Below are 17,063 nucleotides of genomic sequence, written 5' to 3'. Positions count from 1 at the left end.
CGCCCATTTCTTTTTCAAAGAAACTAGTTGCATCCCTATTTTGTTTTATGTGCGCTTCTGAAATTTTATAGAGCTGTTGATGGGGGGGGGGGGGGGCGCTGGTTATTAGCTTCTGTCTCATATTTGTTTTTATGTTCATCTAATGAATGACGGCATGCTGTTTATATTGTTTCAGTAACACCATACATATAATTTAGAGGCAACTATGGAATTAACTTCAAAAGTTAAATGCAACTCACTTGTCTAACTTGTTTTGTGAATGTAAGTTAGCCATTAACTATTTTGTGTTTTTCTGTTGGCATTATTAAAGGGACAGTATAGTCAAAACTTTCATGATTCAGATAGAGAATGCAATTTTAAACAATTTCCAATTTACTTCTGTTATCAAATTTGCTTTTTTCTCTTTCACTGAAGAGTAAAACTAGGTAGGCTCATAAGAGCTCAGGAGTGTGCACGTGTCTTTAGTACTCTATGACAGCAGTGTTTGCAACATTGTATAACAAAGCTACAAATAATGTTGCAAAACACTGCTGCCATACACTGTGTGCAGAATTATTAGGCAAATGAGTATTTTGACCACATCATCCTCTTTATGCACGTTGTCTTACTCCAAGCTGTATAGGCTCGAAAGCCTACTACCAATTAAGCATATTAGGTGATGTGCATCTCTGTAATGAGAAGGGGTGTGGTCTAATGACATCAACACCCTATATCAGGTGTGCATAATTATTAGGCAACTTCCTTTCCTTTGGCAAAATGGGTCAAAAGAAGGACTTGACAGGCTCAGAAAAGTCAAAAATAGTGAGATATCTTTCAGAGGGATGCAGCACTCTTAAAATTGCAAAGCTTCTGAAGCGTGATCATCGAACAATCAAGCGTTTCATTCAAAATAGTCAACAGGGTCGCAAGAAGCATGTGGAAAAACCAAGGCGCAAAATAACTGCCCATGAACTGAGAAAAGTCAAGCGTGCAGCTGCCAAGATGCCACTTGCCACCAGTTTGGCCATATTTCAGAGCTGCAACATCACTGGAGTGCCCAAAAGCACAAGGTGTGCAATACTCAGAGACATGGCCAAGGTAAGAAAGGCTGAAAGACGACCACCACTGAACAAGACACACAAGCTGAAACGTCAAGACTGGGCCAAGAAATATCTCAAGACTGATTTATCTAAGGTTTTATGGACTGATGAAATGAGAGTGAGTCTTGATGGGCCAGATGGATGGGCTCGTGGCTGGATTGGTAAAGGGCAGAGAGCTCCAGTCCGACTCAGACACCAGCAAGGTGGAGGTGGAGTACTGGTTTGGGCTGGTATCATCAAAGATGAGCTTGTGGGGCCTTTTCGGGTTGAGGATGGAGTCAAGCTCAACTCCCAGTCCTACTGCCAGTTTCTGGAAGACACCTTCTTCAAGCAGTGGTACAGGAAGAAGTCTGCATCCTTCAAGAAAAACATGATTTTCATGCAGGACAATGCTCCATCACACGCGTCCAAGTACTCCACAGCGTGGCTGGCAAGAAAGGGTATAAAAGAAGAAAATCTAATGACATGGCCTCCTTGTTCACCTGATCTGAACCCCATTGAGAACCTGTGGTCCATCATCAAATGTGAGATTTACAAGGAGGGAAAACAGTACACCTCTCTGAACAGTGTCTGGGAGGCTGTGGTTGCTGCTGCACGCAATGTTGATGGTGAACAGATCAAAACACTGACAGAATCCATGGATGGCAGGCTTTTGAGTGTCCTTGCAAAGAAAGGTGGCTATATTGGTCACTGATTTGTTTTTGTTTTGTTTTTTAATGTCAGAAATGTATATTTGTGAATGTTGAGATGTTATATTAGTTTCACTGGTAAAAATAAATAATTGAAATGGGTATATATTTGTTTTTTGTTAAGTTGCCTAATAATTATGCACAGTAATAGTCACCTGCACACACAGATATCCCCCTAAAATAGCTATAACTAAAAACAAACTAAAAACTACTTCCAAAACTATTCAGCTTTGATATTAATGAGTTTTTTGGGTTCATTGAGAACATGGTTGTTGTTCAATAATAAAATTAATCCTCAAAAATACAACTTGCCTAATAATTCTGCACTCCCTGTAGAGTACTAAAGACACGTGCACACTCCTGAGCTCTTATGAGCCTACCTAGTTGTACTATTCAATAAAAGATACCAAGAGCACAAAGCAAAACTGACAAGCAAAGTAAACTGAAAAGTTGTTTACAATTGCATGCTCTTATCTGAATCATGAAAGTTTTAGTTTTGACTTTACTGTCCCTTTTAAGATACATTTTCATAGTGTAGGATTCTACGATTTTTTAATATATGATTTATGTGTTTATTTTTTAATTATCTGGCTTAAGTTGTATACAAAGAAAAAATTAATATATTAAAGGGATAGTAAAATGATATTTTACATTCAAAGATAAGTTTAAAGAAAAAATGGTATAAACAAAAAGGGGAGACAATGTAGTGTAAAAATTATGTTTGTATTTGCATGAAAGCCAATTAAAGTGCACTTTTTTTTTTTGCCATGATTTTAAACACATACACACTGTCTGAGGTTTACATTGTAATTTGAAGCATATTAGACAGAGGGGAAAAAATGGTTTTGTAGGGGAGGTTTTTCACACACATATGCAGCTCTTTATAGGCTTACCATTGCTATCTAGATTGCGCATTGCTACTATAGAGTGGACTTTTAACTATGTTTTAACCCCCTTGGGGAGTTTAAACACATAGGGCCCAATTTAGAACATCTGCATGAGTATGACTAACTTCAAACAGGGGTGCCAACAGAAATTTCTTCTTTGGGAGTACTTCCAGGAGGCCCAAAAGTGATCACAGGTGGGATAGGGTGTGTCGCTGGTGGGGCTGGCCATACCGCTGGCGGGGTCACCTGCTGGAGCTGCTAAAGTGTCTGGGCAGAGTGGTGGTGGGAAGCCACCATTTGGGGTACACATGGTGCGGGGGCCCCCTGGCAATGCCACTGCCTTAAAGCTGTATTTTGTGGGAATAAAGCACTATTGATTAATGCTAAATAACTTATTTTTTATGTTGTGTGAGGAACACAGTGAGTGAATCATCACGTCACCAAACAGTTGCGTGTTGTGTGTAAAGTAATACTTTTATAGTAAGACTAATATGTGAAATGTGTTAAACACAGATGTTTGTCCAGTCATGCACAGGATATACAGAGAGATGCCATGTACACATATAAGTAAAGGCATTTATACAAATACCTACCTACACACACACACTTCTTAAAACCTTTTTTTTTTTCAAATTTTTTAAGTCAATAAATGAATAAATGGCCTCAGAAAACATGGCTTAATATTTTAGGCCATTAAGAACTATTAAAGGGACATTTTAATGCAAAATTAAAATTTGTTTGAGCATTGTAGCACTAGTGTCCCTTGCAAACTGCGTTTAACCCTTTGGCAGGTGTTGGGTCACTCAGAGCCACAACTGATTGTAGGACACACCTGACAATCCAATTAGATGTGGCATATGCATGTGGCCTCCAATCGTCAAGTGTGCCCTACTCAGGGTCTGCAAGGTGTTAAGGCTCATGAGCAGAAATGTATCTGTGTGGTTAACCCATATTGTAGTATTGTAGCCTGCAGAGGATATTAGTGCAAGAATAACTTGTTTTAATGAATAGGAGCATTTTATATTTTTGCATTGGAGTATCCCTTTAATTTGAGCTGTGTGAAATGAACACGCACATGACCAATGCATACTTGTCATACTTAGTTCCTGTGATGTTAGTATCACACTCGGCTTCAGACCCCCACTACCTCCCTCTCACAGCCTCGCTCGCTTGTTTGTTTAAGGTGGATTAGCTTAGTTTTTGTTATAGTTCTTTGTTTTAGGTTTAGTAAAGGTTGCTGTTAAAACAGAGTGTGATTGAATCAAGTAAAATGTAGTTATTTCTTGTACGTTGTTGACTGACGTTATTTTCTTAATTCTTTAAAGGTACATTAAACACATTTTATTTTTGTGTTTGAATATAACATGTTTTGCAGGGGTTAAACAGAGTTATATGCAAGTAACTGTGTAATAAGTAAATGCTCTAATGTGCAGCATTGCATTAAGCATAATTAATATTAGTCAATAGCTTATAAAGTAAATACATTTTTATAACGTTTTGCCTAAGCAAAGGATTCTGTTCCTATTCCAACCTTTCCCCTATTTTATGTGAGGGGGAACTGGCTAATGGACTACCGTTATTGGGCATCAGTGTGCATATGAGGGCTGAAGTCCGCCTGTCAATGGTAACCTTAGCGACCATGCACGTGCATGCTAACAGAGAGGTTGCACAGATTTTCTGCTAACTATAATTATGCATCGCAGCTGTACATGTACATATTAATGCTTCACTTAGTAATGAATGTTTTATTAACACACATGGGGATTTAACTTAAAGGGACAGTCTAGACCCAATACATAATTTTGATTAGTAATTTTTACATGCCAGTGAAGCATCCTGCAACTGGTCCCAAATCTATAAGCTTGTTAGAAGTACATGAAATATTTAAATATTCATTGTCTGTTAGGAGCTGAAAATGTCCACCAAGCTTTGCCTACCTATTGCATGTATTCACAATTTGGCTCTTAAAGGGACAGTCTACTTGAAAATGTTTATTGTTTAAAAAGTTAGATAATCCCTTTATAACCCATTCCCCAGTTTTGCATAACCATCACTGTAATATTAATACACTTTTTTTTACCTCTGTGATTACCTTGTATCTAAGCCTCTGCAGAATGCCCTCTTATTTCAGTGCTTTTGACAGACTTGCATTTTAGCCAGTCAGTGCTGATTTATAAATAACTCCACGGGAGTGAGCACAATGTTACCTATAGGACACACATGAACTAGCAGTGTCTAACTGTGAAAAACTCACTGAGATAAGATGCGGTTTCAACGGCTTACAAATCAATTTATGAGTCTACATTCTACATAGGTTTAGCTTTCAACAAAGAATACCAAGAGAACAAACCAAATTTGATGATAAAAGTAAAAATTGGAAAGTTGTTTATAAATTGCATGCCCTATCTGAGTCACGAAAGTTTAATTTTTACTTGACTGTCCCTTTATAAAAACGTTTTCTTACTCGCACATGCTGATTTGTGCATGTGCAATCTGAAATAGCTAACTGAAAAATATTAAATGTGCACTGCTAAACTGTCATACAAGAAAACAGTTAACTGAATAAGGAGAAATCTGTGGGCAGAGCAAGATCATATTTCAGTCTGTGTAAGTGTTCCTCAAAGGTAAAATGATTTACCAGAATCGCTCTGTGCTTGATAACAAGGGCCTAGGCTAGTACTGTAGTGTTACTTTACTGTCTACTTTGAACCAAAAAATTGTGGTTGTATGTGTGTGTGTGTGTAGGTATGTATATGTGCGTGTATATATATAATATTGAAGGAAAAACCAGGGGCGTGGCTGGGCTGGAGAGGGGCGTAGTTGGGCTGGAGGGGGCGGGGCTGGGTTGGTCTATACAAATTTCCAGGGCCGGTCTGATTTCCCAGTCCAGCCCTGGCAAGATGCTGGTCTGGTATGTAACAATAAGTAATAAAGAGTAAGTATTGGGTCTAGACTGTCTTTTTTAAAGTATATATTATTTTATTTATGCTTTTGAAAATATGTGCTGCCGATGTGAGAGATCTGCATACAAAATGGTTTAAGAACATTTCAAAACTGTCATTTTGTTAGAAAAAAAATTGCATTGTTTTGCAGGTTGGGACACACCCCTTGAAAAGAATCTCAAAGGTTGTTTCTTTGTTTGCAGTGGCCAATAGGGAACTGGTATAAACAAGCCCCAGCACATATTATTAAATTAATGTGCATTCTATGAAATAAATGCATTTCAACCTCTCTGAGGAAAGTAGATACACTACAGTGCATTGCAAATTTTAGTGCAAAAATGACATGTTCTAATTTGTTAGATCATGACATTATAGCACTACTAGTCTATGGACCTGATGATCTAAACCTCTTCTGGTGAGATTATCTAAGAAGTCTTGTCAGTAATATGAGGTCCCTGACATAATGAAGAAAGGCAAAGTTTAGCTGTTTATCTTGTTATGCAGGGTTCTCCATGTGAATGAGGGACAAATAAATTGCAATATGATGCTCAAAAAAAGGCCTCAAAGATTGAGATAATTTTCCTCCATGCTGGAGACATTTTGATCATCAGGCTGTGTGTGTTCAACCCCGCAAAGGTGTTAAACAGATAAAGTACTGCTCAGGAGGAGCCCTAGAGAACTGCTGGTCAAGCCAGTCATCAGTGGTAGCCACATGACCCAGCTGTGCGACTGATGCTACCTAGTGGTCGTGTCTGCTTGGGACCAGCCGTTTTCTCTGTCTGCTAAGTGGTACTTTTAACTATGGGTTTAACACGTTTGCAGGGGTTAAACACAAGAACTTACAAGGTCAATATTGCTAAAATGACATGCTCTTTCTAATTAGGGCATTTTCATTTTTGCATTACAATGTCCCTTTAAACCACTGGTTTTGAAACCTGTCCTCAGGCCTCCCCAACAGGCCATATTGTCAGGATAACCTTGGATGAGAGCAGGTAAAATAACCATATTTACTAATCAGCTGATTATTTCACCTGTGCTCCAGTTCAGATATCCACAAAATCTGGCCTGTTAGGGAGGCCCGAGGAAAGGTTTGAAAACCAGTGCTTTAAACATTTTGGGTTAGGTTACAAGTGGAGCGCTAAAGTATTGCTCGCCCGCAAGCGGTGCAATTAGTGCTCAGAAAATTTAACCAGAGATTATATCTCTGGTTAATTTTCTTAAAGTGCCCAAAATGCCCTCAAAATAGAAGGTGGTATAGTGTTTTTTTTTTTTTTTTTTTTTTTTTTTTTAAAAGTAGCTTTTTATAAAAAAAAATGCACTAGGCAGTTTTGGGGCTTTAAAGTTGGTGGGTGTGGGGTGTTACAAAAAAACTCACTGAAAAGTGCCTTTACATTGGGAACTGAGTTCCCAGTAAATGTATATGCTTATATACATATTTATCTGTGTATATACACATATTCACACAAATATATATGTATATAAGCATATACTGTACATATATATTTAAAAATGCTGCAATCGCTGCGCAACTTACCCCCTTCACTGCACTTAGGTTCCGATGCTGTCTCTGACGACAGAAAGAGGTTCCTATGGAAGCTCTCTTTTGTGAGCGCAATTGCGAACGAGAGGTTGTGTTTGCATTGTGCTTAACTTGTAATACCAGTGCACATTAGCGTGGGCTGGTATTACAAAGTAGAGAGCTTTAGTGCTCCACTTGTAATCTAGCCCTTTATGTGGAATTACATTTTGAGTTTAATGGCCCTTTTATTCAGTGATTGCATTAGGTTAGAAGAAGCTTTACCATGTAAAATACCCATCTTTTATAGGTGAACAGAAACTTCACAACAAGATAGTTAAATAGTGTTAAAAGTACATTTACATCAATTAAACGGCACACTGGTGGTTAAAGGTTTAATATGGGTGCAACATTGTTTAAGATGGCCTCTGCCTAAATGTACTTGACATGTTTAACATTGTTTATACAGTATCATCTTGGTCTGTCTGCTGCCATTTTACTGTGGATAAATTATTGTAACCCTCCTTCCCCTTTCAAAAAATTCTGGCAGAATGAACCTCTCCCAGCTTCATACTTCTGTAGTAACATTCCAAATATGATTGGCAGTTTTATATCTTCTTCTTTACTGAGCTTTATTAGTCAAATTGTACACTTTATTGTGTAATTGAGGAACCCACAACACTTTCTGTGTAACCACACTCCAAATGTTGCAGTGTTCTCTTCTGTACAAATGATCTGTTTATGTAAAAAAAAAAAAAAAAAATATGTGGTTTGAGCAAATATTGCTTTCTGGTTCTCAGCTTTCATTACAATTCAATTGAGGAACCAAATTGAATGTTTAGTATGGAAAAGAACAAAATATACATAGCATCATTATATACTAACTTAGAATGGAAATATTTCATATTATACTAGCTGTTTAAAGGGACATGAAAGTCAGAATTAAACTTTCATAATTTAAAGCATGTTATTTTAAGACACTTTTTGAATTCACTACTGTGGGGTAGCTGGTGATTCATTGCTTCACAGATATTCCTCTTGTCATTGGCTCAACAAATGTGTTAATATGCAACCAATAGTGTAATACTAAAATGTTTTTTTTTTTGCACTTTTGTTCCTTTTTAACAAATCAAACCATATGCACAGGGCCACCATCAGGGGGTGAATAGAGTGACTCATGTCAGGAGCCACAGGGGGTCCCATGAGGCAAGCACAACTATTATTTTAAAAATATATATTTTTTTACATTTTGGCAGCCACCAGAGGGCGCTACAGTAGAGTGCTATTGAGCATGGGAAATGTCATTACAAGGAGTAAAGCATTAGCATTTGAGAGGATTTCTGAGTGTGCACTAAACCACTATGCACAGTGTGAGACAGACTTGGCACTTCAGTTTGTACAGTGTGTGTTTATTTGTGCAATTTCGGATTGTAACTTCAGTGTGGTAGTTGTATGGTAGATGTGTGTATATATATATATATATATATATATATATATATATATATATATATATATATATATATATATATATATATATAAAGTATTTTTGTTTGCATATTTACAAATATGATTCTTTAAAAAGTGATCTCTTAATTTCTGCTATTTTTTTATCATGCATGTCACACACTGTTGATTTAGGGGATTGCAATGTGCAGAAATTTGACCTCCTGTGAGTGTTTCTGTGGGTGTCTGTGTTTATGTCTTTGTGCTTTTGTTGGTGTCTCTATGAGTGTGTATGTATTTTTTTTTTCTGTGAGGGTTTGTGTGTCTGTCTTTGTGCATTTTCTGTGGATGTCTCTGTGAGAGTGTGTGTGTGTATGTATGTATCAATAGTTAAAGGGACAGTCTAGGCCAAAATAAACTTTCATGATTCAGATAGAGCATGTCATTTTAAACAATTTTCCAATTTACTTTTATCACCAATTTTGCTTTGTTCTCTTGGTATTCTTAGTTGAAAGCTTAACCTAGGAGGTTCATATGCTAATTTCTTAGACCTTGAAGGCCACCTCTTTTCAGAATGCATTTTAACAGTTTTTCACCACTAGAGGGTGTTAGTTCATGTATTTCATATAGATAGCACTGTGCTTGTGCTTGTGAAGTTATCTGGGAGCAGGCACTGATTGGCTAAACTGCAAGTCTGTCAAATGAACTGAAATAAAGGGGCAGTTTGCAGAGGCTTAGATACAAGGTAATCACAGAGGTTAAAAGTATATTATTATAACTGTGTTGGTTATGCAAAACTGGGTAATGGGTAATAAAGGGATTATCTATCTTTTAAAACAATAAAAATTCTGGTGTAGCGACCCTGCCTATACATTGTAACATAATAAAAAGAGGAGAATCATGTTACTAATCCCCTAATGTTAAAATTCCTTGTCAAAATGTAGTAATGTAGTGCAAAATGTAAAGTTAACTTATTACTTATTGATTACTTTGAGAATCTAATAACTGAAAGTCGTGAAAAGAACCAGTAGGTGTCATTGAACATGGGTAAGGTAGCTTCAGAAGATACCAGATTCATGGCTGCTTCTGTTCTATCAGGGTACGTTTTGATAATAGTTTTATTTGCATTTACATTATTTAATAGAAAGCTATTAATCCATTTTTCATTTTACCTGTTTATTTTACAGGTCAGCAACCAAATTTCACAATGTTTGATGGGGATTATGATTACCTCATCAAATTTTTAGCATTGGGAGACTCTGGAGTTGGAAAAACAAGTTTCCTTTACCAGTATACTGATGGGAAATTTAATTCAAAATTCATTACAACAGTGGGCATTGATTTCCGGGAAAAAAGAGTGGTGAGTTCCAATTTTTTAGTTTTTATATGTGTGTGTCAGTGATGACAGATGTATTCACTTTGTTGCATTGCATTTCTACTTTGGGACCTGTATTTTCAATATAGTATTTGTTTTTGATTGCTCATAAGAGGAAAAACTCTACTTGTCAACTAAGTAATGCAATTACTGTAAGGTGATACAATTTGGAAATATTTGACATTTACAGTGAAGGTAAACATTCACGAATGAGTTCCCGTCTTTTAAAAATAATATTAGAAACAGGGGCACTAACTGGCACTTTCATTCATGAAAGTTTACATTTCAGCGGTTTTGTTAAAATGCTTACCTTTTCTTCTTGCAAGCCGGAGCAGCAATTCCCCTGCGCGCAACTTGTCTCTTCTTACATCAGCAATGACGAATCCGGCTTACTCCAATCAGGGCATGGCCTCAGGCAATGTTTGCTTTGTGGGGGGAAGCCGTGATTGGAGGAAGCCGGATTCGTCATTGCTGACGTGAGAAGAGATGACCTTCAGGCGGGGGAATCGCTGCTCCGGCTTGCAAGAAGAAAAGGTAGGCATTTTAACAAAACCACTGAAATATTATAAACAGTGTCCCTGTTTATAATATTATTTTTAAGAACACGGGCACTCATTCGTGAAAGTTTACATTCACTTTTAAGGGATATTGCACAGGGGTGTACTCACTTCTGTCGTATGCTTTGTGTGTATATATGGACTTCTTTTTTATGTTTTCCTTTTTAATACCTTTCCACAAACTTATGCACATACTACTGTCACAAATGCACTTACTCTGAAAATTCTAAAAGGAAAAATGTATCTTTTGTTAATGGGAGATATCAGAGGTGAATGGACTGAAAATACTTTGTATTTGATTATGATGTAACTTATGGAGATTTATTCCTCCCCCCCCCCCCCTTCTTCTTTGTAAGGGTAGCTATTTGAACAATGCCACACTCCGTTCGTAGGCGCTCAGTGTGTAGAAAAGTTCCATTCACCTCTCTCTTTTTCTCTCGTTCACCGTGCTGTGTCTTCACTGTCGCTGCCGCTGCAGCAATACTTTGTCTCACCTCCTCAGCGCTCCCCATGGGAGCTGTGATCAAGACAAAGGTTCCGGTCTGACTGGTGCAAATAGGATGTATACAGGGAACTTTACCTCTTTCCCTCAGTAGAAAAATCTGTAGAACAACCGGAATCCTCGCACTCAAAAAGGGTTAGTAGAAAAGGGTGAAAGTAAATAAAGTACCGCCAGGCTGAGGCTTAAAAATATAAAGCTCCTTTATTTGAAAAATACATAAAAGGCATACACGCCACTAGATATCTGTTGAAACAACCCTTGTAGGTTGAGAAACGCGTCATAAGTATTAAAAGTCATTTTTATTTGAAGTTGTCTGTGTTGTGGTTTATCAATACCAACTGAACAACACACAAAAGATTACTCCTTTGCAGCACCTGAAGTCCAGACAACAGGAGATAAACACCAAGTTGCAACTAGGACAAGTGCCTTTGGAGCTTGGCTCCCACAGTGTACTAGCCACTGTTAAGTGCTAGCCTGCTCTCTTGCACTGGTCACAGTACAGTGCCACACCATCTGGTAAGCATAATACCTACTTTTATCTGTACCTGCATTCCAGACGATATCACGCTATGGTCCGCGCCCTCTCTCTATATTTCTTTATATATTAAGCCCTAAACCGCAAAACCGTCACATCGCAATAAACCTAATTACCATATTGACCCCTAAACCCCCACATTGCAATAAACATTATTAGCCCCTAAACTGCAAATCTCCCACATCACAATAAACCTAATTAACTTATTAACCCCTTAAACCGCCAAAACCCCCAACTCAAATAACTATTTAAATAACTAAGCCCCCTAACCTAACACCCCCTTAAATCAACCCAAATTTCCTAAACTAATAAATTCTAAAGTTACAAAAAATAAAAAGGCTAACATTACAGAAAATAAAAAATCAAATTACCAAATTTAACAAAATTAAACCTAATCCATAGGAAAATAAAAAAGTCCCCCCAAAATAAAAACACCCCCTACTCTAAGAATAAACTACCAGTAGCCCTTAAAAGGACTTTTTGCAGGGCATTGCCCCAAGAAAATCAGCTCTTTTACAAAAAATACACAAAGACCCCCCTAACAGTAGAAACCCCCCCACCAAACCCCCCAAAATTAAAGAACCTAACACTAAAAAACATAAACTACCCATTGCCCTGAAAAGGGCATTTGTAAGGCATTTTAGCTCTTTTACTGCCCATCCCTAATTTAAATAAAACAACCCCCCCCATAAAAAACCTAAGTCTAACTTCCAGATTGCTACTCGCCATTCCTGAAGTCCGACGGAGATGGTCCTGTTCCAGGCGGTGAAGTCTTCTTGCAAAGGCGACCTCTTCTTTCTTCTTCCAGGAACATCCTGCGTGTAGCGGAGCTGAAGACCGATGACCACTGAGCTGAAGACCGGCGACCCTGGAACTGAAGACTGGCGACCGCGGAGCCATGGAGCGTGGATGATCCTCTTCGTATGATCTCCGCCGTACACTGAATAGTGAATTCAAGGTACGCGATTAAAGATGGCGTCCCTTGAATTCCTATTGGCTGATTTGATTCTTCTAATTCAAATCAGCCAATCGGATTAGAGCTACTCAAATCCTATTGGCTGTTGAAATCAGCCAATAGGATGAGAGCAAGTGAAATCCTATTGGCTGTTTTTTTTTTTTTTTAAATACTTGATGCGGGCGGTTAGTTGCTGCTTTTGTAATGCTCCATTTGCCTTCGCTGCATCCCGGTGGATTCTTTTGTCCTCTCGCTGCCAACATTCCATTGAGGATGCGTGCGCAACTGGCGACGGACATTACAAACGCAATTATGTAATTGGCAAGAGTCCATGACCTAGTGACATATGGGATATACAATCCTACCAGGAGGGGCAAAGTTTCCCAAACCGCAAAATGCCTATAAATACACCCCTCACCACACCCACAATTCTGTTTTACAAACTTTGCCTCCTATGGAGGTGGTGAAGTAAGTTTGTGCTTGATTTTCTTCTGTGATATGCGCTTCTTAGCATTTTGAAGCCCGATTCCTCTCAGAGTACAGTGTTTGTCAGGGAGATGTGAAGAGAGTATCATCTATTGATTCTATGATTTTCCTCACGGGAAATCTTTTCAAAGGTTCTCTGTCGTAGAGATTAGTCTCCTACCTCCCTTTTCAGATCGACAATATACTCTCATATTCCATTACCTCTGCTGATACTTTTTCAGTACTGGTTTGGCTGTCTGCTATATGTGGATGGGTGTCTTTTGGTAAGTATGTTTTCATTACTTAAGACACTCTGGTTTGGCACTTTATGTATTAATATAAAGTTTTAAATATATATATATATATATATATATATATATATATATATATATATATATATATATATTGTACTTATATTTGCCATGTATCAGCTTTATGTATATTTCCTTTTGCAGACTATCAGTTTCAAAATTGGGAAACATATTTAGGAAGTTATTTTTTCTTACCTGGGGTATAGTCTTTTCTTCAAATTGACTGCATTTTCATTAATGCAAAATGCTGATATTTATTGCGTCATTCTTGGGGCGAGAATTTTTTGAGCATGAAGGTACGTTCGGTGATGCAGATTCGTCATTTCCGGCGTCTTAGTTGACGCCAGGTTTCCTTGCACAAGGTTGCGTCTGCCATGATGCGAGTTGCGTCATTTCCGGATGTTGTTAGCGCCAAAAAAATTCATTTTGTGTTGCGCATCATACTTGGCGCCAAATTATTTAATTATTTAAACCCCACTTCCTATATGCCTCTTGCCTTTTTTATGCTCAGAGGGCTATGCTGTTTTTTTTTTACATTCCTGAAACTGCCATATAAGGAAATTGATAATTTTGCTTTATATGTTTTTTCTCTTACATTTGCAAGATGTCTCAATCTGATCCTGTCTCAGAAACCACTGTTGGAACCCTGCTGCCTGATAACAGTTCTACCACACTAAGTGTATCTGTTGTAAGTTAGCAGAGATTATATCTCCAGCTGTAGTATGTAACAGTTGTCATGATAAGCTTTCACATGCAGAGAATGTATCCATCAGTACTAGTACAATGCCTGTTGTTCCTTCAACGTCTAATGTAAATGATATCCCTGTGAATATAAACGATTTTATTGCTGATGCGATTCAGAAGGCTTTGTCTGCTATTCCGCCTTCTAATAAACGTAAAAGGTCTTTTAAAACTTCTCATAAAGTTGATGAAATTTCAAATGACTGACAACATACTGAATTATCCTCCTCTGATGAGGATCTATCTGGTTCAGAAGATCCTTCCTCAGATATTGACACTGACAAATCTACTTCTCTATTTAAAATGGAGTATATTCGTTCCTTGTTAAAAGAGGTGTTGATTACTTTGGATATTGAGGAAACTAGTCCTCTTGATACTAAAACTAGTAAATGTTTAAAGTCTGTTTATAAACCTCCTGTGGTTTTCCAGTTCTTAATGCTATTTCTGATTATGATTTCAAAGGAATGGAATAGGCTTGGTACTTTTATTCCTTCTTCTAGGTTTAAAAAGTTGTATCCTTTGCCAGCAGTTAGATTGGGGATTTTTTTCCAAAACTCCAAAGTTGATGGGGCTATTTCTACTCTTGCCAAACATACTACTATACCTATGGAAGATAGTACTTCTTTTAGGACGTATACACAGAAAAGGCTGTGTCTAAGTAGACGCAATGTAATCAGTGAAGCGAAGTCTCCGATCTCCCGCCACGGCTCAAAGGAGAGTGGGTGTTAGTGAACCGGAACAGCTGTACTGCTATGCAGCCAAGGCTAGTCTGCTCGCTCGCTACGCCAAAAAAGTCATATAGAAATCCAGGAAAGGTGCACCGCAGTCAGCAGCACCAAGACTCACAATATTAAACAGTAAATATTTTATTGTAGCTAAAGTTAAAAGCACAACAAGGGCTCAAAGGCCATACAAGCACACACAATAAAAATCATTTGTTGTGTGTCAGGATACAACGCAGATGCGTTTCGTGAGCATGCAGTGCTCAGAATAAAAGATCCAAGGGAAAATCTAAAGCTTCTAATCGTTTTTTTCGACAGAATAAAGAACAGAAAGCTAATCCTTCCCCCAAAGAATCTGGTTCCAATTGGAAACCTTCAAGTTGGAATAAATCCAAGCCTTTTAAGAAACCAAAGCCAACCCCCAAGTCCACATGAAGGTGTGGCCCTCATTCCAGCTCAGCTGGTGGGGGTGTCAGGGTTTTTTCCCTGTTGTGTTTGCCATGTGCTGCTGGCATCCATTTTACTCACCTCTCTTCCTGACTTGATGCATTGTGGGGGATGCTGCTCATTGCCTGCACTTCCTTTTATGGCCAGACTGTTGTGCATCATCCATGTGAGACAGGATGCGGCCTCAGAATTGTGATGTCATCACTTATTATTTAAAGGGCCTCTGTTCAGTATGCTTTGCCCTTGCGTTGTCTCAGACCTGTTTGTTAATTTAGGTGTCGGCGATGTCCGGAGCGGCAGATTAGGGGTTATTAAGTATAATGTAGGTGTCGGCGATGTCGGGGGCGGCATATTAGGGGTTAATAAGTGTAAAATCAGGGGTGTTTAGACTCGGGGTTCATGTTAGGGTGTTAGGTGTAAACATAAATTTAGTTTTCCCATAGGAATCAATGGGGCTGCATTACAGAGCTTTACGCTGCTTTATTGCAGGTGTTAGTGTCAGGGCTTTTTCCCTGTTGTTTTTCCATTTTACTCACCTCTCTTCCTGACTATGGTGCATTGTGGGGGATGCTGCTCAATTCCTGCACTAACTTTTATGGCCAGACTGGTGTGTATCATCCATGTGAGACAGGATGCAGTCTCAGAATTGTGATGTCATCACTTATTATTTAAAGGGCCTCTGTTCAGTATGCTTTGCCTTTGCGTTGTCTCAGACTTGTTTGTGAGAGTTCCTGTGTTTTACCTGGCTGCCTGACGTCCTTCCTGGTTCCTGATCCCTGGCTTGTTCCTGACTCTGCTGTTTTCCTTGTTCCTGATTCCGGCTCGTCTGACTATTTGCTTTGGCTCCTGACTCGGCTCGTCTTACTACCAGCTCTGGTTTTGACTCCTGGCTTGTTATTTGACTTGTGGACTTTTTATTATTTTTTGCTATTAATAAAGGTGTGATTATTTTTGCACTTCTTGTCTCAGTCTGATTCCTGGCACCCTGACAGGGGGGCAGATTACACTTTTTCCAAAACATTTGGGCAGATTCTGTCCAAAATCAATGGATTCAGAGTATTGTCTCTCAAGGGTATCGAATATGATTCAGAGTAAGACCTCCTGTGAGAATATTTTTTTTTCTAACCCGTTCCAGTGAAGGCTCAGGCTTTTCTGAAGTGTGTTTCAGATCTAGAGCTTTCAGGGGTAATCATACCAGTTCCGTTTCAGGAACAGGGTCTGGGGTTTTATTTAAATCTATTCATTGTCCCAAAGAAAGAAAATTCATTTAGGCCAGTTCTGGATCTGAAAATTTTGAATCGCTATGTAACTTTCAAAATGGTGACTATAAGGACTATTCTGCCTTTTGTTCAGCAAGGTCATTATATGTCCACGATTGAGTTACAGGATGCATATCTTCATATTCTGATTCATCCAGACCACTATCGGTTTCTGAAATTCTCTTTTCTAGACAAGCATTACCAATATGTTGTTCTTCCATTTGGCCTAGCGACAGCTCCAAGAATTTTTTCAAAGGTTCTCGGTGCCCTACTCTCTGTAATCAGAGAACAGGGTATTGCGGTGTTTCCTTATTTGGACGATATCTTGGTACTAGCTCAGTCTTTACATTCTGCCGAATCTCACACAAATCAACTAGTGTTGTTTCTTCAAAGACATGGTTGGAGGATCAATTTACCCAAAAAATGGGCCGGCATCTAAACTTACATTCTTGCATTTCAAATAAAGATACCAAGAGAATGAAGGAAATTTGATAATAGGAGTAAATTAGAAAGTTGCTTAAAATTGCAGGCTCTCTGAATCACAATAGAAAAAAAATGGGTTCAGTGTCCTTTTTAAAGGGACACGAAACCCACATATTTTTTTTTCTTTCATGATTTAGGTAAAACACAATTTTAAA

At 38.3% G+C, this 17,063-nt stretch overlaps 1 protein-coding gene across 5 annotated transcripts in view; it reads left to right on the top strand.

The window, feature by feature from the left end:
* The window catches only part of RAB27A (RAB27A, member RAS oncogene family), a 257,723-nt gene that overhangs the window by 99,995 nt on the left and 140,665 nt on the right, over positions 1-17,063 (top strand). For all 5 annotated transcript variants that reach the window (XM_053717495.1, XM_053717493.1, XM_053717494.1 and 2 more), the window contains one exon: positions 9,744-9,916. In XM_053717495.1, coding sequence (XP_053573470.1) covers positions 9,764-9,916 — 153 coding nt within the window. In that variant the 5' untranslated portion in view covers positions 9,744-9,763. The remainder of the gene's footprint in view (positions 1-9,743; positions 9,917-17,063) is intronic.

Source organism: Bombina bombina, chromosome 6 (assembly GCF_027579735.1).
Source record: "Bombina bombina isolate aBomBom1 chromosome 6, aBomBom1.pri, whole genome shotgun sequence".
Classification (NCBI taxonomy): domain Eukaryota; kingdom Metazoa; phylum Chordata; class Amphibia; order Anura; family Bombinatoridae; genus Bombina; species Bombina bombina.
This window is presented reverse-complemented; position numbering and strand designations above follow the sequence as displayed.